The sequence below is a fragment of the Folsomia candida genome, unplaced genomic scaffold (assembly GCF_002217175.1).
Source record: "Folsomia candida strain VU population unplaced genomic scaffold, ASM221717v1 Fcan01_Sc007, whole genome shotgun sequence".
Taxonomy (NCBI): Eukaryota; Metazoa; Arthropoda; class Collembola; order Entomobryomorpha; family Isotomidae; genus Folsomia; species Folsomia candida.
In genome coordinates, this window is record NW_019091199.1 from 5,618,623 (window position 1) to 5,643,235 (window position 24,613).

Consider the following 24,613-nt stretch of genomic DNA (forward strand, 5'->3'; position numbering starts at 1 on the left):
AGAAGCGCTTCACCGCAAGAAAGATGCGATAGAAAACTTGCTCGACGAGATTTACTTGTACTGCATTTTTTTAATAGAAGCAAACAATCGTTTTTAATTTTAATTCAGAATACTTGAATTATTGAAAAAGTTTGATTTCGCGCATAATTAATGAGATTTTTTCATAATGCCGATTTCGAGGTTTGCATAATAATAGTAATCGAAACGGGGCAGTGAACCTGTTTCTGATTCGTTATTTTATAGCAGCCATTCACTTATTTATGTAATTTCGGTAAACAACTTTCTGTTTTTATTGGGAAAAATAAGGAGTTATGTATAAAAAATAATTACAATTAGTCATGCAACTTTATATTGTGTCTAAAATAATCAGGATATTTACGAGAATCATTCAATATTCAATATTTACGAGAAATCGATGTAATGTATATTTAATACTTATAAACAAATGGCAAACTATTTACGGCGTATATGTACGAAAAAGCTGTAAAAATACATATTTATTTTCACAAAATTTCTATTTCTGAGTATAGCTCCGGATTTTTTTGTAATCGAATTTCTTTGAGAAAAAAAATCACCTCGTTTCGTTGAAATATTTACAAAATATATATTTTTTAGAAAAATATCTGAAATATTTACGTATTTTTCAAAAATATTATCCGAAATATTTATAAATATATTTATTCCTCAAATATAAACATATTTTGTGTGAATTTTATGTGATCGTGTGGGTCGTCATCAAATGAAAAAGTGGAAAATAAATAGGTATTTAGATATCTACCTATGAAAATACAAACAAAAATTATTATTATTTTGGGAACATTTTATTTTCAAAAATTCACATTTTTACAACATTTAATCACAACAATAAATCATACCAACAAATTATAGCCTCATTTGTTCACAATTAATATTTCAAGCGAGACATTCATTCCTAAAATTCACACATAATTCTGTAGAACACATACAACATTTTCTCATCAAAAACAATAATTAAGAAATTTTGAGGCTGAAATATTTATCTATTTAATAACAATCATTCTCTCATTAGGCTTCTTCTAAATAAAGCGTTTCATTCATAAAAAAAATAATTATATTGCATTGTCCATGCTAATTGTAAGTAAAAAAAGACGTATTATATCACTTTGTATTAAACCAAAGTGTAAAATATCATGGTTTAACATACATAAACTTAATGAAACACATTTCACTTAAGATCATACGTAAAGTTGTCGCAATCATGAAAAAAATTCATGACCACGAATAATTAATAATCATTAATCAAACACAAACATTTCATATTTTTTGGGAATTTTAAAAATTTTCCATTTTTCATACCACTCATCTTAATATGTACCACGTATTCCGGAAAGAGATTCACACAAAACAGTGAGTTGAGCTTGATGCATAAAAATAAAAATAAAAACTTTTTCGTTATTTTGACACATTTTCACACCTCATTCAAAAATTGTTTCAAAGATAAGCATGACACTGACACAAGCTCATTTTTATACTTATTGATTATTGAATATTTACGTAAATTCACCTCCTAAATTATGAAAATATTTAATACGAATATTTATGTAATAATGATGCACTTTACAGAAAACTTTGGGACGGATTTTGATTGGAAACATTTTTCTGGAGGGTGGTCTTCCTCAATAATACTCTGGCATTTAAAAATAAGGAAATATTTATGTGAAAATTATTGCATTGACATTTTAAAAAAAAGATAAGGTTTTTTTCATATTTTTACGAAGATAACATTGATAAATCTTTCGCCTATGTAAAAAAATAAACTGTACAAGTTAAAACAAAAGTAATAAAATCTTGATAAAGTCGATTACAATATTTTAATAAATGGATGCATCCAATTCGGCTGTCTTCGTTCAGATAATTTTTCAATTTCGCCATTGGAAATTTTTAGATTTGGGAATTTTCTAGCAGAGTTTTCGTTCATGATGAATATCCTGTAAAAACGGGGAATCAATTAGTACAGCTTTTTTTGCATGGATTATTTTATGAATTGGACAATACGCAACATTTAACAAGAAGAGAGTTAAATATGTACATTAGTGAGATGAGAATAGTTTATATTTAATATGGCAGAAGGAAATTGAAACTCGTTTTCAATTAATATTTGTATGCAAGCCTTGTATGTATTTGTATCGTAAAAAAGTGTGATTGTATTCAAGAATACATTTTATCGTAGGAAAAATCTCTATTTTTTAAATATGCACATGCAGTTTTAGTAGAATTTACACTGACTGAAGCACATTGAAAGCACGTAAAGTAGTTAAAGGTATTAGTAATTTCTTACCTTTTCCAGCCAAGCGATCTACTACGAGCTACATACGTCTAACAGTTGCGGTTAGATTATTTTGTTAGTAGAACTAAATATTTAAGTTGCATTTAAGGCAAAAATCAAAGTTAGTCAACGTTTGTTAGTAATTTATGAGGAACATTGCACACCGAAAAACAACACAAATTTAGTATTAATTGTGGTCGAGCTTAGAAAAAATGTCCATTTTCGTCAACGTCATCATCACTACTGAAAGACGTGTTTGACGTAAAGTCATGGTCCAAATTAAAGAAATCTGGCTCTGGTAGAGAAATAGGTGCACTCTTTTGAGTAGAAGGTTTAGCTTCTAAAGTTTTATTTGCAACGGAACGTGTGTCGGAAGAGGAATGTGCGGAAATTGTGTCGTCGTCGTTGTTATTGGCGTCGTCGCCATCTTCTCCATCCTGGCCCGGATTTTGAAGCCTACTCGCAACAACTTTCATCAACATGCGTTTAGCCAAGTGCGAACGAGACGGGTACAGCGGTTCGAGACCGAGGTATGGCGTGTCAAAAGTATTACGGGCTTGTTGATCTGCGTCCTTGTAGTGGTACTCGTATTGCAGGGGGACTTCGCGGGGATGTTTTTGGACATCGACATAATTCGAGTAGTCGTCGTCGTGCGGGGGTCGGGTGGACGAAATCCCGCCGGTTTGGTCTAGTTTTTCGTGGATTGGTCCTAAATTGAATGAACACATTTGGAGGTTAAGTATCTAGATTATGACAGCTTATTGGATTCCGGTGGTGATGTGGGATCGCTGTGCAGTGCGTGTTTTTTGCAGTGGTGCAATGGGTCACGTGTGCAAGTTACGTGGCGTAACTTGAGTTGGATTTGTGTGGGTGTGGGTGCGGAAATAAATAATTGATTTGTACTGCGGTGATCAGAAGCATGAAAAAAAATCTCTTTAAGCTGCGGAATCTGTAAATTGGCTTGGTCTATTGGACTTAATCCTCTTGTGTTTCAGGAGACGTTGTCTTTGTCTTCGTCGCCACTCTGCTACGGAGAATGTTTTATTCGGAGGTGGTGATTTTGGACCCAGATTGATCCTTCTTCGTCTTTGGGGTATATTTTCTGAAGGGATTATTGGAGTAGTTGTGGCGTTCTCGTCACTTTTTGTGAGGATTTCCTCATCAGTCTTGATATTACTTAAAGTAGTACTGTTGACAACACTTGCTGCCAACATTGTGGCGTTGGCTACCTTTAAAATAACTGGGAGAGAAGAAGACTGTTGTGACCTATCGTCTATTTTAAATGGCGGAGGAGTATTGCAATTGTGATGATGACTAGTAAAAATGGAGGGCCTAACTCTCCTCATATTTCGGAGCCTTCTCATCATCCTACGCTTTTCTTTATTAGTCAAACTTTTGCCTATTAGTGGTTCTGCATTCGGTAAAGAAAAAGGTTTATAGTTAAAATTTGAATGGGGAGTTAGTGGTACTGCTCTTCTGGGCAAAATAAACTCTAAATTTCCACCCGATTTTGCACCACCTTCTTTCGCGATAGCGATCTCCTGCGCGGTGGGAACATATTCTTGACTACTTTTGATTTCAAAGTCGTTTTTGGAGTAGATTTTTAACCTGTAACCGGCCCCGATTTCTTTTGAATCGGAAAAAGAAGAGTTATTTTCTGCAGAACCACTTTCTTCATAGGTTTCTAATGAAGTATTGGTGGTGGGGGAATAGTCTAAAATTTCAGGTTTGGTGGGGGCCGTGGCCTCGAAACTGTCAAACTCTGTCGTGGAGGGGGCTTCTATTTGGGTTTCGAGTTCAAAGTCTGGTTGAGAAGTGGCTTTAAGATCTGAAATTTCAATTGGGTCAAGAGGTGGGTCTGATTTTATGAGGTCGCTGCTGGCAGATGAAGATGAAGAATAGGTCGTATCTGGATCTGGGTCTGGAATGTGTTTAGAAATTGTGCTTGGTTGGACTGGGCGACGGATGGCTGGTTTCTTGGTCAGAGTGCTAATTGGGAAAAATTTTCGTTCAAATTTCCTCCTTGGTTTAGTAGTCGTTGTTGTTGTGGAGGTCATTTCTGTCGGGGTTTCACTGTGAGGATCAGATTCTTGGTGGTAATATGCGTCGTTATCTGTACTACTGACAACAATGGTGGCAGAAGAGGAAGACATGGTTGAATCCATGTCATCATGCTGAATTTTCTGCGAATCATGAGATAATTCATTGTAGTCTGGTTCGTCACTTTGTTGCCGACTCTCACCATTATTATAGACATTTGGTTCATCGTCATTCGTCACTTGTGAGTCTGTAAAGTCTTCTGAAGCGTTATGCGTATTGTTTGCGGATATTGAATCTTGTTCAGATTCGTTAAGCGATGATGACGAGAAAGCAGTAGCGTTAGTGGCGGAATCATCATCAATTTCAGATTCCGAGACAAACATTGGGTTAGTAAAAGCACGAATAGTTTGGTTATTTTTATCAGACAAGACAGCAACGTCACTTTTTTTCTGGTTTATTTGAGACTGCTCAGTATTCATCGTCGTTACGTTATTATCGTCAGCTAATGATAAATCTGGAGAAAGTTCTTGTTCTACGAAATCCTCACTTTCACGACTGACACTGGAACTAACGGAAACTTTCGACTCGCTCGAAGACGTCGAGTTCGTTCTAAACTTCCGTCTCGGCGATGGTTCCAGGTACGGCCTACCCCTATTTTTTAACGGATAAGACATTTCATACGTCCTATTTTCTATAACTTTCTGAATATCGTGCGAAATGGTGGGGTCCGAGTGGAAAAATTTAACTTTCTGATTCTGAGGGAATATTACTTTTCTCCTATTAAAAATAAACGGTTTTGGAGGAGGTGATGTCGACGAGGAGACAAAAACGGGACGATTCTCAGACTCACTTTCATCCGAATCATCCAAATCAACATCCTCACTTTGCATGTTGTTGTTAGTCAAAAAGAGTTTGTCTACTACATGAAATTGTTTGGTTGTGTGGCTCAACTTGCCTTGAGTAGTTGTGGAGGAATCTGTTGATGTCGAGGGGGAGGAGGAATCGTCAGATTCCTGAGAAGTGGAGGAAGAAGAGTACCTATGTCCAGGGTGTCGATATACAGGGCTAAGGTTTTGAGAGGAGGATTGGTAAGGATCAGGATTAGAGGGGGACCCATACTCAGAATTTGACGCCGGCGCAGGACCCAAAGATAAGCTGCTGGAACACGGCGTGCATGGGAACGACGGCATCACGGATGGCTGTTGTTGTTGCGGTTGTGCTTCTTGCAGGAGAGGGCGATACTCTTGATCCGGTATGGACGCCTGTTGTGGTGCGGGAGGTTGTTGGTACTGCTGGTGGTCATAACTTTGATCGGGTTGTGGGTGGTATCCTTGGTCCGGTTGATAAGTAGGCGACGATGGTTGGAAACCTTGATCAGGAGAGGGACCATCTTGATAACTTGGTTGTTGATAACCCTGGTCCGGAGTGGGCTGGTAACTCGGCTGGGGTACCGGGTACCCCTGGTCGATCTGATTCGTCGTGATGAAACCTTGCTGTTGAGGGGCCGGCTGTTGCGCCGGGATTTGTTCGTAGGACTGAGTATGAGCTAGGGAAGCGGGTTGCAGGGAGAAAGAGGAGGAGGAATACCCGGTAGACGGGAGGTTTGTGGGTGGGGCTCCATAGTCACCTTGTGGAACGGGTCCGGCAGGTTGTCCTCTCATTTTGAGCGTCTCGTAAACCATGAAAACATCTTTATTGTTGGCCACGACCGACGAGTCAGGTGTCCCATAACTGTTTGCGGTCGGTCGGTCGACGGCATATTGCGGAGAAGGAGCTGATGACAAGAGCCCAACAACCCGGTCAGAATTAGAATTAGATTTTATCCTTATTCGCACCCCGTGCGGGGGCAGCATGCTGGCATCATGAGTTAGTTTGTCAGCGTTAGTATTATATTTGTTAGTGTTAGTGGTTGAGTTTTTCTGGTTAGTTGGTAAAGCCGCACTGGTGAAAATGTTAGTTTCAGCGTTGTCATTGTCAGTATTATCATTAGAAAGTTCGTTCAGGGCGGGAGTGGCGGTTGACGAAGCACTAATTATTATGTGTCGAGGGGGTTGAATGGTTGGATGATGATGATCAAGTCGATTACTGCTATTCGGCCGATAAGTACTTGCCATCGGGGTAATTGTTCGTGGTCGCCACGTGGTACTACTACTATGCGCATACGGAACTATGACCGAGGGCGTGGGGGGAGTAGTACTAGAAGCAAGTGCGGTGGTAACTACTACGCCGGGGTGGATTTTACTGGGGGCAGGGGAAGAGTCAAGTGCTACAAGTGGTCGTGGCGTTAGTTCCAACTCGTGTAAAACTAAGGTGGGCGGGGTGGATGGGAAGGTGTTAGTCCGAAAATAAGGTCGCTTTCTATTCTTACCGTGTTTGTTATTGTTATTTTTCGTAAGTTCGATATGATATTGCTTGTGAATTTTTAAGGTAGGGGTAGACTTTCGTCTGTAAAGTTGTCTTTTTTTACCTGGACTTTGACTACTGTATCCAGTCGAGGAGGAGTGAGAGTTAGGACTTGAGTAGGTCATTGAGGAAATTTCTATGGCGGGTTGGATCGACGAGGAAGATAAAGAGTTTGCGTTGAAGCTAGAGAAAGAAGGAGTATTGTAGCCCGATTGGGGGGCTGGAGCATTATATTCCGGCTGTGGCGCGGGGGAATTGTACCCGGGTTGGGGGGCGTTGTATTCGGGGGCGGGGGAGTTGTAGCCGGGTTGAGGGGCTGGAGCATTGTACTCGGGCGCTGGGGTATTGTAACTTGGTTGTGGGGATGGCGCATTATACTCTGGCGCAGGCGCGTTGTAGCTGGGTTGTGGGGATGGCGCATTGTATTCGGGCGCTGGTGAGTTATAACTTGGTTGTGGGGATGGCGCATTATATTCTGGCTGTGGCGCGGGGGAGTTGTACCCGGGTTGGGGGGCATTGTATTCGGGAGCTGGGGAGTTGTACCCGGGCTGTGGTGCGGGAGCATTGTACTCGGGCGCAGGCGCATTGTAACCTTGTTGTGGGGCTGGAGCGTTGTATTCCGGCGCGGGCGCGTTATAACCTTGTTGTGGTGCGGGCGCATTATATTCCGGCGCGGGCGCATTGTAACCTTGTTGTGGGGCTGGCGCATTATATTCCGGCGCGGGTGCATTGTAACCTTGTTGTGGGGCTGGCGCGTTATATTCTGGAGCAGGCGCATTATATCCTTGTGATGGTGCTGGCGCATTATATTCCGGCGCAGGCGCATTATAACCTTGTTGTGGTGCGGGCACATTGTATTCCGGCGCAGGCGCATTATACCCAGATTGTGGGGCTGGTGCATTATACTCCGGCGCTGGCGAATTGTACCCAGGCTGTGGAACTGAAGGGGCATTGTACTGTTCTTGTGGGGTTGGGGAGTAGGAGTTTGAAGGAGCGTTGTTATAAGCTTGTGCCGAGTAGCCTTGAGTGCCACCGTGATCATTATTATTGTACCCATTACCAAAATTATCATGTGAGGGCAAAGGATCTGACGCAGGTGCATTGTACTCAGGTGCTTGAGGCTGGTACTGTGCAGCCGTTGACCCGTGCGAGGAGGAAGAGCTAAAATCACCTGAATGGCTTCCACTGAAAGACCCGTACGAATCGGACGGCACGGGAGGAATACTTCCTCCGTATCCGGGGGATGGGCTCGAATATCCGGTTGAAGGCACTGCCCCATAGCCAGTGGAGGGCACTGCCCCATAACTTGAGGAAGGCACTGCTCCATAACTTGAAGAGGGGACTGCCCCATAACTCGAGGAAGGTGCCCCATAACCGGAGGAGGGAGCCCCATATCCAGACGAAGGCACTGGGGAGATGACGATGTACCCTGCATTTCCTGGAAATTTATAATGAAAAGATTTCAAAACCACAATTTGGAAATGTTAACACCGAATTTTGCAGTGATTTTCAACGCAGACCTTTTCCACCGCTGTATCCACCACCGCCACCGCTGTATCCGCCGCTTCCTCCCTTTCCATACCCTCCGGAACCAGAACTCCACCCACCACCTCCGCCCCCACCCTTACCAAGTCCGCTGAACAGGCTGGAGAATTTTCCCTTGATGTCGAAACCACCGCCGCCCTTGCCGCCCCCACCGCCTGAGGACCAACCGGAAGATGGTGGTGGACCATAAGTAGCCTGGAAGATAAATTGAATTTTATGCATGGTTTCATAATTTGGATTTGTTTCAGCTTTTGATTTAAATTATTACCTTGGGTGGACCGTATGAAGCCTAAAAAGTGCATATTTAATTGTATTAAAAATATGTATTTTTTAAATTTTCTCGGAAATTTATAAAGTCGAATTATTACCTTGGGTGGACCGTATGATGCCTAAAACGAACATTAAAATGTGTTAAAAATATGCGAAATTTTTATTTACTGGGAAATTTATAAAGTCGAATTTTGCATGTACCTTTGGTGGACCGTATGATGCCTAAAGCGTATTTAATTGTTAAAATGTGTTAAAAATACAGATATTTTTTATTTACTCCAAAATTTATACACTCAATTACCTTTGGTGGACCGTATGAAGCCTAAAAATGTAAATAATTTGTTGGTCATACACATTTCAAAAATTTCGTTCACAAGCTATTATAATATTAATAATACCTTTGGTGGTGGACCGTATGATGCCTACGAAGGAAATTAATTTATCAATTAAAATTATTTCAGAATTTTAAGTCAAAATTTAAATATTTATTGAATTAGCTACCTTGGGTGGAGGACCGTATGATGCCTAAGTAAAAATATACATTAATAATTATTTAATAAATTATCACAATTTTAATTATTCAATTTTAAATTTTATTAGACTTTAAACCTTAGGTGGACCGTAAGACGCCTGAAAAAACAGAATCAGTCAATTAATTACTTAATTCCTAAAGTTTACATTTTCACATAAAATTGGAAACCTACCTTTGGGGGTGGTCCGTACGAAGTGGAAGGTCCCTTGCCTAAAATTAGTGCAAAAATTAATAAAGACGCAAAATTCGGCATGGTTTTACTACAGGAAATGTAACATGTTCTAAATAAAGAGCTTGACCATCAAAGAATACAAATTCTTTGAAATGGTGTGATTGAAAATGTGTAAAGATTTGAAATCATTTGTATCGATTTCCCGTGTCGAAAAAAAGTGTAAGTAAAATGCAGTAACGTGTAGGTGTCCAAGTCGTGAGTAATTACCCGTAATTAACCAGGTATAACGGATAGATAAGGTGTAAATAATGACGAAAAGGCGTGCATAATCATAATAAATAATGTGTGGTGTAATGTAATGTAGCCGTGATTGAGCGATATTCAGACATAATTTTTGAAAAATTGTGTGCATGAATTACTGTCACGAGCGGTTGTCATCATCTACGTATTAAGAAAGACGACGATATTTTAAGGATTAAAGTTTGAAACGCATTTTCTTGTAGAATGAAAAGAAATTCGTGTGAGTGAAAAAATAAACCTACAAAAATTACTCGGCAAACAAATTGTGACGAAATCCTGGTACACGCACCTATTTAGTTTAGTGCTTGTACATATTTAGAATATGCCACCGTAATCACTTTCCTTTTCGATTTTAAAGTATTTAAACTTAAGCGAAGGAGCAAGTGTGCGAGAAAATTGGTGACTTCCGTCTTGAATTCAATAGCATTCTCTGTAACACCGCCGTAATAGCAGTGTCAGCAAAGGTGCTGTTATTAATATCGCTACATACACAAGTACTTAAATAGTTAGCAGATGAACTACTTATTTTGGATGTGTTACATATGTGCAAGACATTAGTTTTTTAAGTGACTCGCATTATTCAATAAATTGCAGTGATGTGATGTGGTGTAAATGTCTCTGTGACATTTTTTTGGGAGTGGCTGCGGCGGCGGTGTATTGATTAAGTAACATTTCCTAAGATGATGATTACCTTCTTCTTCTCCCTTATCTAACTTTGTATCGGTTATGTTATTAATCAAACTGGCTAAAACAGTGTCAGAAGAGTCAGCAAGCGTCAAGTCTCTTTGCGTGGCGTTAATATTGTTGTCAAAACTATTGGCACGAAGGAAGTCTTGGTGGTTTTGTTGTTCAGCAGAATGACCACCACCGGGGAATGGAGGGTGGCTAAATATGGGATCATGACGAGGATAATAACCATCATTGAGGACGACAGAGTCCGTATGGCTGTAATGGGGGAAGGGATGTTGCTGAAGATCGTTGATAGAATTTGAGAGATAGAGCTGATTTTGTATTATCTGGTCATTCCAAAGATCATTATGGCCATTGGGAATCCCATTGTTGTTCAGTTCGTAATTGTGCAGGGTATTCATCATCATGTGAGGAGTCATTTGCTGTTGAAGCAGCTTTTGTAGCTGAAGGGGGGACGAGGAGGGAAAGTTTTTTAAGTTATTGGCATTTGAATCGCTGCCATCAGTTTTGTAAAGGGTTGAATAGTTGCTGACTTGATTTTGGCGTTGGCTCATCATCGCTTGGAGAAGGGCGGCTTCGTCCATCATCATGTTCGGATTATCGTTCATAATGGACATGCCTGGTTGCTGTTGTTGCTGTTGTTGAGTCAGATATGCGTCCTCTTCTTGGGAGGAGGCGGTTTGTGGCGGAGATGAAAAGTAAGGTTGGTCAAACCAGGGTAGGTTTTTGTTCATGGGCATCATGGGAGGGGAGCCAGGTTGCTGCATCATCGCCATCATGGGGCTTTGGGGAGGGGGACCTTGTGGGGGTGGGGGTGGTCCTTGTGGATTTGGGGGTGGAGGAGGCCCTGGTGGACCCGTCCCGTTATTGATACTTTTCCAAATTTCGTTCCAATACGGGTCGAAGGGAATGGGTCCAACTGGTCCGGCGCCGGGGAAGGGGATGAAGGGAGGTGGTACACCGCCCGGAGGGAGGAAGGGTGGCAGTCCTCCGGGAGGAAAGGGCCCTCCAGGGAGGAAGATGGGTTTATGCGCGTATTTTGGGAATGGAGGAGGGGGAGGAGGTGGAGGTGGCATTGTTGGGGCTGGTGTAGTGGTCGGTGCAGGCGTCGTAGTGGTTTCTTCACCCCATCCCGAACTATTTGTTTGCACCCATCCACCCCATCTTATTGGGTTTCGACCTCTGCCTTTTCCTTTCCCGTTGAAAAGTCCCTTCTTGAACCATAACGTGTCCTTATAGGCGGCCAAGAGGAAGGAGAAGAAGTCCAAGGGGGGCATAGTTTTGGGCGCGGGGGGTGGAGGTGGACCGGATTGGCTTGGACTGGGCGCAGTCCAACCCCAACCCCCGTTTCCAATAGGAGCACTGTGATTCTTCGGACTAACCCAGCGAGGGTCAACCCAACCCGCACCATTGTTAATTGTGGTCGAGTGAGGGGCTCCGAGTGAGATGGTGACCGTGGGCAGGTGGGGAATGAAGCCCTGAATTATGTGGATCGGGTTTGGAATTAGGGCGAGGATAAACTCGTAAATATTCTGGGGTCCGACGGCTGCCGGGGCGGAGTAGGGGGTCAGTTGGACGTACAAAGTGGGGAGGTGCACTTTGGGAAATCTTGGCAAGAGATTCATCGTGTTTTTAAGACCGTAGGCAAGGTCGCGACCCGGCATTCGGAGAGACCACCGATTTTTATGGTAATTCATCCGAATGTGATCGGGGTACCCGGGGATGGTAAACCAAGGTCCTTCTCCTTGGTCGGTCCAAGGTCCAGTGTCTTTTTTTAAGTCAATGGTTAGTTGGTTAGTAAGAAATATGTACAAATAGAGAGGGATTTCACGTCAAGTTCGTAACCTACGTAACTGCGTTAGGTTTGTAAGTTTACACACTCTTGACGTGAGTTGATTTTGTAAACGTTTTCGTAAACATTTTTTAGTGAAAAAAATATCGCATATAAAATGTCATCAAAATGTTGCTAGCCAACTTTATCCTACCTTACACCAAATGACATGTAATTCTTTTTGAATTTTTTTGCCTAAAATATCAGTTTTTCAGGAATTACACAGCCATTTCATAGGTCACAAAATTCTATAATATACCAAAATCATCGTATGATCAAGACCGATCGATTGACACCCCACTGGATGAAGTGTGTCAATTTAGCCCGGATTTGACATTTGGGGGCTGGTCGGATAGCGACAAATATTTTCGGCTGGCAGCAATCTTTTGTAAAATAATTAAATTAATTTGCATTTGCGGGACGAGATCACAAAAAATTTACAATAGACAATTCGTCTCTAAGACAATTTCAACCGAAAATGTAAATATCAAACTCGAATTATTTACGAACTTTTGTTTACGAACCAAAAACATGCGTTTGAAGTGCGTAAGATTCGTAAAAGTTCGTAAGTCAATTTTCCTTAGAAATGTGTGTAAAAGTTCGTAAAAGTTTGTAAGCTTACAAACCTTACGCAGTTACGAAGGTTACAAACTGTGACGTGAGTTCCCTCAGAGAGAAATCCCACATTTTGGTTTGTAAAAGTTACGAAATTAATTTGAAAATAAAATTTCTGAAAGTATTTGAACTTCAAAATGTGGAAAGTCTCAAAAAGTAGAAAAAATTGGTCTTGTACAATGTTGTCAATTTGTAAGTTTAGTATTGTTAAAAAGGGCAAAGAGGCGTCGTCCGGTCGGTCTCGATTAATTACTTGTCATAGAAAAATCTCATTAAATAAGTGTCAATTTTACATTAATAACTTTTTACAAAAAAGTCATGACATCTTCATATTTTCACTGAAAATGCAGATTATAAAATGTCATTACCACCACTGAATGAAAGTTATAAGTATTTAATTGAGTGGAAAAGTGAGTGTGAAATACTCTTAATTTTCCAATGTCATTGTTCCCCGTACTCACACGGAAGAAAATTTGACATCATTGTCAATTATTATTGTCTCTTTAATTAAAACCGTCCCGCCGTTATTCCACTGATTAATCACATCGTGGTCTCGTAATGTCGACGTCTTCCTTCACATCGTTATTATGACAAACAAAGGAATAAAAAGTCAGTGTCATTGGCGTCTTGGGCGGAAATAAATTGCATCCAAATAAATCTGTGCAACTTCATTACGGCATGGTTTCTAAAGCATAAATTAATTTGTATGCGTAAGTTATGGTCAAGATGGATACTATTGTTAGTCAAAAAGCTAAAAATTGGGTGGATAATTGGCAGCCAATATTGACAGGGTAATAATGAAAATTCGAAAAATTTCGAAAAATTTTTCAAAAAAAGTGTTTCGGGTGCAAGAAATAAACGCAACAAAGTGGTCTCTTGCAGATATTTTGACCTGCAAGAAATGCAAGGTGGTAGAAACTGCGCCACGCCGCTATACTTATGGCGCATATTTCTTGCACTTTCTCCCAGTTTCTTGCACCTCGCATTAAATTCTTGTCAAACCCGCAAGAAATGAAACACTACTGCTCACTCACTTCTCAAGATCTTTTAAATTTCAAAGTTTTCACCCTTTAAAAAATTTACATGGTTGTAACGTGCCTCATAATTTTGCCTGTTATTACTTTTGACAGGAAGGAAAGGGAAATGATTCCCACGAGAGGGAATTAATAATACAATGGCATTTATTTTATGGCGATGCACCTGTTCGTTGAACTGAACTGAAGGTAATTTTTCTACATACATAAATATGCATGCAACGCATATGTACATACACATTCCCCATTTAACACCACTTACTTACTTACAACGCGTTGAACTAGGTTAAGCAAATATTGAGCATGTCTCTCTCCCTACTAAATATGTACACCAACCAATGTTTACATAATTTATGCAGCTATTCGACAATAATACACACGATTAAAATTTGAAATCGCTAAATTTTCTCATATGTACATTTGGAATTCGTCGAAATACAAATGTCTCATCGTTCGTCAAAAAAAAAATAAGTCGCATCATCATTCCATCCTCACTTTTTTTCTGGGGATGGACGACGACTGGGGACGGTTTAATTACTCATTGTTAAATTATTCCCTCTTCTCCCGCTAAATATGGCCATGTCCAAACAAAGTTGTTGCCATACAATTGACCACCAAGACTTGACTCCTCATGGTAAGTAATAAATAGCCATTTTTCTATTTGTAGTATTGGCAGTATTGACAGACACATCATCATCATCGTCATCAGAGAGCGAGGTGAAAGTTGCTTAATTTTAATGATTTAATTTTGTTTAAACTTTTCAAACTTCTTTTTTAAACCAACGAACCAACGACCAATCCCTTTTGTACGTGGAATATTATCTCTGACTGCACTGACAGAATGCATAATTATTACATGGAGGACGGGACACCACCTACCCACCCAGTGCCAATTCTAAATTTGCAATGATATCTACACTTAGTAAGTAAAATGCACTTCCTTGTACTACTTATGCACGTAGCTAGATGAATAGAAAGATCTGCATACGACAAGGTTTAGGGTTGGCCTGGCCAGGCCAGGGTTTTACCAACGTTTTTGAAACGACGTGGCTCCTCGCACGACTCGAGTATCATTAACGGAAATGGAGAAGTCGAAATGAAATAATGTTATGAAGTGGGTTCCCCCTTTTACAATTAAAGTATTAATATTCAGCACCAACCACACAAGTTGACAGTTAGTATTAGATTGCTACTTGAAAGCAGTGTTGGTTGGAATGTAAGTGAGAGTGAAAGTTTCCGCATTTTTATATAACGCATTGTGTCAATAGGACACATTTACTGGGTTCCCCATTCTTTCCTGAATAAAGATTATGAATATTATGACTCCCATACGACACGAGAATGCAACAAAGATGATACTTCAGTTGCGTACCCATTCATCATTTAATATGTATGACTACGTAACAAGCAAGATGCATCATTATTATTTACTTTTACGAAAGAAATGAGTTTGTCTAATCATGGTTTGGTTGGTTGTAAATAAGCCATGTACATAAATGCGTAGACCGGATCTTGACGCGAAATTGCATACCTCTCAGAAGGTGAGGCGTACGTATGCAAATTGTTGTATTGTATGAATGAAAGTGGTAGATTTTGTGTGTCATCGTCATGATTTGTGGGGTATTATGTATTTTGTAATTGTGTTTTTGAGATGTTTGTATGGAGCTCTTATGAATTTTTGGTATGTTTCTGAACCCGATTTGCAAATTTCTTACCGTAACCACCACCTCCGCTGTAACCACCTTTTCCACCTCCTCCTTTTCCGCCAAAGTTAAGATTTGACAATCCAGACTTGAGCCCTTTGCCTTTTTGAGCAATACCTTTTCCAAAACCTTCAATAATACCTCCTTTTGCGGCGATGAGATTTCCCTTGGTTTTGATCACCTTCCCCTTCACTGCGATGATTCCTCCTTTGATGGCTTTGATTGCTCCGATTATTGCACCTGGAAAAAATTAATGGATTTTGTAGGGATTTTTCCATTTTTTAGTTAAAAAATAGGTGGATTACTTACCCTTGATGGCAGCCTTGGTGCGGATAATGTCTCCGATGATGTTACCAGCACCTCCGCCACCCTGAATTATGCGGAATTAATTGTAAAAGGGAAAGGTGTGAGATTTATTAAAATGAATCTGAAAATGTCTCACTTTGCCTCCACCGGAATTTCCCCATCCTCCACCACCCTTTGGAGGGCCGTAAGAGGCCTTAGGAGGGGGACCGTAGGAAGGCTGTTAAATAATTTAAAGTTACATTAGTGACCTACATTTCCTCATTTTACTCGATTATCCAGTTAATTATTTTGTTTGTGAATTGGCAAAAGTTAAGCTATTCCCGAGTGGAATAGTCGAACGAAAGACCACGCAGAATAAAATTGTCAAGGTATGAAACCTGTTTTAATATTATTATAAAGTTTGCAAATTTTTGTCTCAACTTCCCCACATTTTTATGAACTTGCAAAATCTCGCATAGTATCAAGTTCACTTTTCTTTTACTACACTTGACTCCATTTCTTTACGTGTAAATAGAATTTACTTACGGCTGGTGGTCCATACGACGCTTTTGGAGGGGGGCCATATGAAGGCTAATTAATTAATTAATCAATCAATTACGCTGTTTTGAAACAATTAATTACTAATTAATTGCTGACTTACCGCTGGTGGGGGACCGTAACTTGGTGCGGGGGCATAACCACCCCCTTTGGATGGAACACCTACAATTTTTTGCCATCAATTAGTTTGCAGTTCTTAATATGCATTTGAAACTTCAAAATACTCTGAAATTACCATAATCTGAGGCTGGAGCTCCATAACCGGATGACGGAGCACCGTACGAACTTGGAGGTTCTGCGCTGCTGAATACTGCTAAAAGCACGACTAGACCGGTACACTGAAAATAACCATAAGGAAACCAGCATTTAGTACTTAATTGCATTCTTCAACACGTAAATAAAATATCTAAAACTGATTAGGAGAAGAAGAAGCCTGCTAGAATTTCTCCTATCCGTTTAACTTAATTATTAATCCTGATTAGCACCTTATTTATCGCTTTTGTGTGCCACAATGCAGATAAACACTAAAATTAAGGTCATCATCACATGTTCTCTGTCATCCAACGATTCTCAAATGCTTGATTTCTCTGTGTATGTGTCAAGTCGACGACGACGGGTGCACATGAATGAGCATCAAACCGTTATATGTACGGACATACGCTCCATCATCCCAATTTTTTTCCTATCATCTTAAATATGTGCAAATATCAGTAAATGTCCATCTTTTGTCGCTTCCCGTTAATAAATATCTATGAAGTACTTTTTATTGCAATAATTCACACGGTATTTTTTTCGTCAAGTTCGGGGCTACACATTTTTACCTCAATATTTGCCTGATTTTTGTCGTAATTTCCCAATAAAAACGTGTCCAACTTCGGGGAAAATTGATGACTACTAGGAAAATTCTACAGATTCACTGATTCTGTCATCGTACGTACATCAATTTAATTTTAGTTTTTTTTGCATCGCATTGTTTGTTACACTCTGCATCCTATTGTCTTTATTGTCCCCCCTCGATTTGCATATTTGCCAACTTATCATCCCCGAGATGCGATCGCTGTTACAGGGACGCATGCGGAGACAACAGATTAATCAACTTGTAATACTTTCCTTTAATAAAAATAATATCTGTGTGTATGTACAGCTTAAATAAATTAGCTGACGCGGGCTGAATACTTAATGTGCTGAAAGTGAAATTAAGCCGTATTATTAGGCACTATTAATAACGGTTTATTATGGCTCATCAGTAAGAAAAATGCATAGATTTTGCTGATGTGCGCATGCGTATGAAATTACACACATAATCTACCAATTCAAATTAACTGAGCTTTTCCAATAATCTGGAACGTATTATTATCTAAAATTTTCAATTTTATAAAAATCTGCATCCCAATAAATAAATATTTATTTTTGCAAGAAAGTCTTCTTTGATTGTTTTGCTTGGAAGGCGAAACGTGCATCAAAGTCATGCATTTCCTGACACAATAATAATAATAATTCTTCTACTTGTATTCAGGCTCACTGATCGCAATCACTACAAATACAACGTCGCGGCCGCAGCATCCGGAGTAAAATTAGTAATTGAAATTAAAATATGAAATGATACTTGTTTCATATTTGCTCGCATGCAAAATTTGACAGTTGGAGATTTAAATCAGTTTCATAAAGGATTGGATTTATTTAATACGGAGCAAGCAAATGAGTTGGTTCATCTCATGTGAATATTAATGTGGTTGAGAAGACAATCGCCTCGGAGGAAAAGGGAGTCAGTCAGTCATACGGTAGTAGGAACATTTTGATTTTTTTATTCAATCCAAACGTGGTGTTCGATTCGATTGAGCCACGTAATTGATCTCGAGATAAATAAATCTCAATTCAGGAGGAGAAACTTTCTTCACTAGTCAAATTTCCGATTCATTCTAATTTTGAATTCATATCATGATCTCGTCTGGTCAACCAACTTCTTTGTAAGAATAAGAATGGTACTGCAAGTCCCATAATGTAGCAGCTAAAAGCAGAAAAAGATAGTAACGGGACGATCCGTTGTGGTGAGGGATCATTTCATATGCATAATTACTCTGGGGACGCCACGCCACGCCACGCCAAGCCACACCGCGACCATAGTCAATCCACATCCACCTCCTGCAGTGGCATGTCATGATTTTTTGATCGACAGAATGACTGATTACTCAAAATTAATTGATTATTTGGTGTCATTAACGCTAATCATGATTTAGGAAAATTTATGTAGGTACGTGTTTTTGGTGAAATAGATAATTGTGTATGGTAGAAAAAATAAGGTGGTAAGATTATGGATAATTGTTATGTCAGAGTAATTGTACCCCAACAAATATGGATGGAAAAATTTTGAATTTTTTACATCTCAATATCCAAGATTGCAGCATATCTGGTGCATATGCAACAGTTGAAATTGGTTCATAAGCCTGTAAACTGCCCAATTAAGTAAGTAGACGAGAGCTAAGTGTAAACTCAGTCTCGTGGAAAACTCGCCTTATCGTTCGTGCATCACAGTTGAGTAATCTTAATCTCCGTCAATCTCGTCATCTTTGGATAACGCGTAATGATGATGATGAATAATGAATGAATAAAATGTGACTAAAAAGTGATGAGTGAGATCTCGAAAAGTGACTTTCCCATCAGTTCAGATAATTGGAGAAGAACTGGAGTAACGAATTGTGCCCTTATCCATGTGCATAAGCACGTTAACGAGGCGTTAATAAATAAGTAGTGCGGTTTTGAGCACATAGAAGGGAAAAGTTGTCCCATTGTTCTTGTTCACAAAAGTATTGATGTAAATCAAACGTAAGTAGATGACACATACAAAGTCAGATAATACATATGGTCACTCTTACTTTTTAGTCGAGATGGCCTAAATATTTAGGTATATGCACATACATTCAATAATTATAACCAGATGTGATGAATGTGCATCAAATCCTGCTTAAAATCGTACCCATTTTACTTTTAATTGGTCCCCTTATCACACACTATTTAGCAAAACTGCTCAATTTCTTCACAAAATGTACTGCATGCTAACGTAGGAAATTGTATGTAAACTTTGCCGTGGGTGAGTGACCATTCAGTCTTTTTTAATTAGCTTGATATGCACCTACCTACCTTAATTTTAGCAATATTAATACCTACAAAAGTATTTATGTGCTTCTTGTGGAGGGCATCAAATTAAAATTAATAGCATCCCCTCCAAACAACGGGAGGTCGAGAAATATGCAAGTAGACGGGTTGCCGTTGCAGACGATGTTTTTTAACAGGACGTAAAAAAAATACCTACAGAGTGCGGATTTAGGAAAATGAGCTTGTCCAATAAATCCTCCACCTCCACCTCTGCTGCCCATGACTTTCTCGTCAAGTTTAATTAGTGTGTAGACACAAATTGAAATAAAAATAGAAGCAGTCCATCCATTGAAAAGTTTAGTGTGTCAGTCAAATATTTGCTGACATCGACATCGACACCAATCGATAATGCAATGGAATAATCGGTCCCACCTTCGCTTTGACATTCAACCTGTGCGAATTAGTGTGGCGTCACATCACAAATATGCGAGAGGAGAATAATGGAGATGAAATTATTATTGGGAGAGGTTCAATAATTTGATCCTGCATTTTAGTTCAGGTATGTACACACCACGCTAATGGAGCATTTAAGCCGTATTTAGTTACTTAAGCGTGGTGGTAGTAGCATGAAAAAAAATTCATGAAAATATATTTCTCTGCAAGAGTGAACGTCTCAATAATCCATATGTAAAATAATAAATAAGCTGCAACGCAATCGTTGAGTGGAAACATCCGTTTCATTTCATTTCATATTTTCCAACCCTTTGTTTTCCTCAGGTAATCTCCATTTGTAAATAAGTACACAATCCGTCACAAGTGTGTGTTCTGAAGAAGGTGGTGGATGAGCCAGCACGATGGATGGAAGGAATTAGTCTTGTTTGTTATCATAGTTTCTACCTCTTGACTAAAAAGGAAAGGGTTGCTTTTGTATGGCTCGCTCGTTGTCATCTTGTAAATACGTTGGTTGGATGGAATGGATGCTAATTCTAAATCGTCACCAGCAATAACAATATTGGCGGACTTTGGCAAAGCAGGTGCCATTATGTTTGCGGTAGAAATTCTAAAGTGATAATTTGTAGGCCTCCTAATGTACAAACCTTGTTGGTTGCTTGGTTAGTGGCTGGGTCAATCATCTTTGACCTACAAATTCCTCGGAAATTGTTTGACAAAGATGATCGGGAGGATTAACGTTTTGATTTGGATGAAATTTTCAGACAATTTTGAATTGAAATTTATTGAAATTTTCAATAATTCCCAGCTTTATTTAATGGAGGAATCGACAATAATCTTTATATTCAAGTAGCAGTATGAAAACCGTTAAAAAATTATTACCGGTCGTATAATAAATAATGCAGTTTTTTACGTTCATATTTATAGAACTTGTACATAAATATGTGTTGCATCTAGGTTAATGTTAACTACAACCTCACACATGTGTACTTATAATAATGCTTAATAATAATTTCATAACATGAAGAATTAATTGACTCCACTTTTTTAAATGTTTTTGGGTGAAACGACTTTGAACTGATTCCCGTGAAAGCAAAACAATCAGATTTATTAGGTATTTCAATTTCTCCTAAATATTTAGCAATTCATGAAATCTAGCAGCAAAGCTGCGAAACTGTGAAATTCAATCTCATTCATTTAAGAATCAGAATTATAGAAGTATTGAAGAGGAATTATTATTGCTTTAATCATTTCAAAAATTTAAGAAATTCTAGCTGCTCCAAATTAAACAAAGTCGTCTGTAGTGTCACCCACCAGTCATTCACTAATCGCAAAAGATGTGCCCACAGCAAGAATCTCTTTGTTCTCATTAACGATCAAACTTTAATTTCTTTTCTCCGCGTAATGAAATCTGATCTAGAATCTAATCCCTTATTAATCTTTTTCCTAAAGATGAACACTCACTTAATGACTTTACCAAGCTATGTAAAAGCAAAGCCAAGTAAAATAATGTAAAGCAAAATAAACATGACACACACACTGTTTGCATCCGTTTGTACGTACCAAACATCTATCATTTATGCGATGCCGCCTGTCGCCTGATTTTTCCCAAGCATTTTTTTCTGCCGAGTAACGACAGGCATCTAACGGAAATGTTTTCACGAATCAAGAATACAATATCAAAACAGTAGAAGAAGAAGAAGAAATAGTAAATATGATGATGAACGTCGTCGTCCATGTCACTCACTCACGTTTCAAACAACTGAATAGATACGTATAAATATATTTAGAAATAATAACGTTGCGTGAAAATGAATGCATTGTCATTGTCGAGTTGGATTGGATGGTAATGATTGTTCAAGAGTGAGTACTTCCATATCCACTTATTCGAAAAATATGTATTTTCTTGAATCACTTGTACTTTCAGTTGAAATATTACTGCATATTGCGCTTCATAAATAAATATGTAGCTAGAAATTATTACCTACTGCGTGCTCCTGACTTTGTTGTTTATGCGTTTCCCACACATGAAGTAAAATAAAAGTAAAACTGACTGACTGGTGGTGAAAAAGTGGAGCTTTGAACTTTTATTTTCAGTGTGACCTTCCTCTTATAAAATTATTAATGAAGGGAGGATGAAAGAAATTGATAATCAACTAACACATTGTTTGTCGGGTACAAATTGAGAAATTAAAAAAATGCAGGTAATTGAAGTAGTAATAATAATAATTATAGAAATATTAATTATTAGAATTTTTTTAATTGAGAAATTGAAAAAATTCAGGTACATAAACCAGTAATAAAACTAATTATAGAAATATTAACTATTAAAATTTAAAAAAACTGGGAAATTAAAAAATGCAGGTACATAAACTAGTAATAATAGAAATACTAATTATTAAAATTTCCTGCAAAATAGAATCGTTTTTCTTACCTTATAGTGTTTCCAATTCATTTTGGAATAATTTCTGAAACGAGGAAGGAAGAAGAAAAGTCAGAGAGACGGATGGTGTCTCTCACTCCCTCCAAAAACGGTATGGAGGTCGACGCGGACGCGTACGTTTCCCAAATGTTTCTTGATAAGTGTCCGATTTTGCACTTTTTTAATTAGTCTCAGTCACTTGGTGGCACTCACTTCTGCAAAAAATCCGTGTCGTGCTTAAACCGAAGAATGAATTCAAAATGCCGTGGCCCTTAAGTTATTGGAAGAACACAATGCGATGTAATCGGGCCAAACGTCAAAAGCACAATGGTCTTCGGGAGGGGTGGGTGGCTCACTATTTATATTTTCAACCGTAATTAAGTGGACACTGCGTCTGGTGGAGACGCTTCGCAGCAGATTTTTAAAGAGTGAAAGGGCTTTCAGAAGATCACTACTGCGTCGTCTTTTATGTGACCACGGTCCGCACGGAATCCTGGCCCAACTGAGAATAAACCTCGTTCAGTTTTTACCTACCCCTTTTATCCCTTCGTCGCATATTATGTATTGCTAAAGCCGGATGGATACCAACCACATATGTACGTACTCCCTTAAGCGTTTGTCCAATTGCTATTGCAGAAATGTGGTGCAAATAAATAAATACGTATAACACGCGACTCCTAACTTAACTTATGTACCACGGTAGATGAGAATTGCATGGGAGTCACTGTGTTAGGACGGCGTAAGGAAAAGAAAAGTGAGTACCGTTGGGTGCAGCAGGACGCATGCATCGCAGCGTCGTCTTAAATATGAAGACGTAGTAGTAGCAAAAGTGCAGTCTTCTTTACGATGCGGGGGAACGACTTGCCGGCAAATCGAGGAGGAATGCATGCACGTATGGATGATGTACATTTATGCATATTCTCGTCGTCGTCGTCGTCGTCGTCAAATAATGGGTTGACTTGACTTTCTCCCCCTTTCTGTTTGGCGTCTGACATCATCTTAATGTATGTTTGTTGAGAGTTGGAATCGTTGTGGGTCAAATATGTGGCAGGATGAGGTTTGACTTTGGGGGATAAATTCCAGTTGGGATTGTTAAAAAAATAGTAAAATTGAGAAAAGTTTGGAATTGCTAATTTTAAAAAAAGTAGCAACATTTGTAGTTTGATTATGACATTAAGTTTCTGTCAATTCTGCAATGTTGCCAATTTTGGGATCGTACTTGCCTGTTTTTTTTTGCTGATGGACAAAGAGCACGATTAACTGACATCGTTTCTATGGGCGGTGCCCCATACGGTTGCGACAAATGAATTATTTTGAAAAAAAAAATTCATTTTTAAATCTTTGGGCCGAAAGTCCCCTTGTCCGGCCCAACGACTTTAACCTTGAATAACTTTTGAACAGGCAGACATAGAGACTTAATTCCTGAGGAGGAAATCATCCTAATTTTTAGCTTGATTTTTTAAGCTAAAAATCTCGAGTGTACTATTTCGATAGCTAAAACGTTTATTTTGAAGAATATCTCCAAATTATAAGTTTTTCAGCCTATTCTTATCTCACAAAATTCTATAATATACCAAAGTGATCGTATGATCTAGACCGATCGATTGACACCCCACTGGATGGTGTGAGATCACTTGACCCGGATTTGACCTAGGGGGTCATCTCAATCTTCCAACTTAGCAACGGCCCACTCACACTATTTTTTCAGTACATAATAATTAAAATTTAATTTCTTCAAAAAATGAAAATTTGTGTTGGAAACAATTCATTTGTCGTAACATGTATAGAATGGTAAAGTGTCAAATAATATTGGACAAAGAGGTTTTGCCGTCATCATAATATAATAAACCGTAGTAACGTTAGAAGTAGCTCACCCTGGAATAATAATTAGGATATAGTTTTGCACCGAAGGTGCAAAATAAGCGGACAAAATGGATACATAATTTTCATATAGGGTTCGATCGGAAAGTAAAGAAACATTTGAAAAATGCCTGTAAAATCCGGAAAACTTAATTAATTCCAATGACATTTTCAGAGATTATAAACAAGGTCTCGACCATTCAATTTTTTGCTTGATACGAGCCATAGATCCCCATCCTTCCTATCTGGCGAATTATTTGCCTCGCGGTCTCCAGAAGTGCTTTGCCACTCTTTCTCGCTACCACTTTTGAGGTGTGTGTCCAAATGTGACGGAATCTTACCAAGTTTTTGGCTGGTTTTGTTCGACGACTATATTCTCTGTTGCATAATGCCCAAAATCGTTCAATTGGTCTTGTCCGACGGACGTAGGGAGCATATTCCTTTTTTGCAACAAAGTCGATTTTTTTCGACCGCAGGTAGTCCACAACAACTTTTGACTAATGGC

At 38.9% G+C, this 24,613-nt stretch overlaps 3 protein-coding genes across 7 annotated transcripts; all 3 read right to left on the bottom strand.

The window, feature by feature from the left end:
* Positions 1 to 799: 799 nt before the first annotated feature.
* Positions 800 to 22,771, bottom strand: LOC110851780 (pro-resilin). 5 transcript variants are annotated; one of them, XM_035853590.1, is made up of 19 exons: positions 22,261 to 22,771; positions 16,519 to 16,621; positions 16,387 to 16,445; positions 16,272 to 16,316; positions 15,883 to 15,963; positions 15,750 to 15,810; positions 15,453 to 15,680; positions 9,268 to 9,305; positions 9,173 to 9,193; positions 9,065 to 9,088; positions 8,962 to 8,985; positions 8,865 to 8,885; positions 8,765 to 8,785; positions 8,662 to 8,682; positions 8,562 to 8,582; positions 8,269 to 8,488; positions 7,920 to 8,186; positions 2,859 to 3,014; positions 800 to 1,967 (listed from the first exon to the last, which is right to left on the bottom strand). In XM_035853590.1, the coding sequence occupies exons 1-19, from the start codon at positions 22,279 to 22,281 to the stop codon at positions 1,954 to 1,956; spliced, it is 1,446 nt and encodes a 481-aa protein (XP_035709483.1). In that variant the 5' UTR covers positions 22,282 to 22,771; the 3' UTR covers positions 800 to 1,953. The 5 variants fall into 5 exon arrangements, with proteins under 5 accessions (XP_035709483.1, XP_021955368.1, XP_035709484.1 ...); XM_022099676.2 differs by lacking the exon at positions 2,859 to 3,014 and adding an exon at positions 5,301 to 6,119 and having other exon boundaries at positions 22,261 to 22,769; XM_035853591.1 differs by lacking the exon at positions 2,859 to 3,014 and having other exon boundaries at positions 22,261 to 22,770.
* On the bottom strand, positions 3,021 to 5,294 carry LOC118436157. The gene has a single exon (XM_035853592.1). It carries the CDS (start codon positions 5,233 to 5,235, stop codon positions 3,241 to 3,243), a length of 1,995 nt encoding a protein of 664 aa, XP_035709485.1. The 5' UTR covers positions 5,236 to 5,294; the 3' UTR covers positions 3,021 to 3,240.
* On the bottom strand, positions 9,317 to 12,812 carry LOC118436158 (protein transport protein SEC31-like). Its single transcript, XM_035853593.1, has one exon. The coding sequence runs from the start codon at positions 11,952 to 11,954 to the stop codon at positions 10,122 to 10,124; it is 1,833 nt and encodes a 610-aa protein (XP_035709486.1). The 5' UTR covers positions 11,955 to 12,812; the 3' UTR covers positions 9,317 to 10,121.
* Positions 22,772 to 24,613: the final 1,842 nt, after the last annotated feature.

Bases quoted from the DNA above. Each gene is read 5' to 3' on its own strand.
- LOC118436158 (XM_035853593.1), bottom strand. From the start codon at position 11,954: ATGAATTACCATAAAAATCGGTGGTCTCTCCGAATGCCGGGTCGCGAC.
- LOC110851780 (XM_022099676.2), bottom strand. From the start codon at position 22,281: ATGAATTGGAAACACTATAAG. The intron at 15,964-16,271 runs GTAAGTAAATTC...ATTATTTAACAG, and splicing joins CGTCGTATGGACCACCAGCC to CCTTCCTACGGTCCCCCTCC. The intron at 6,120-7,919 runs GTGATTTTAGCT...TCTTGTCATCAG, and splicing joins TTTCAGTGGAAGCCATTCAG to CTCCTTCTCCGCAATATGCC.
- LOC118436157 (XM_035853592.1), bottom strand. From the start codon at position 5,235: ATGCAAAGTGAGGATGTTGATTTGGATGATTCGGATGAAAGTGAGTCT.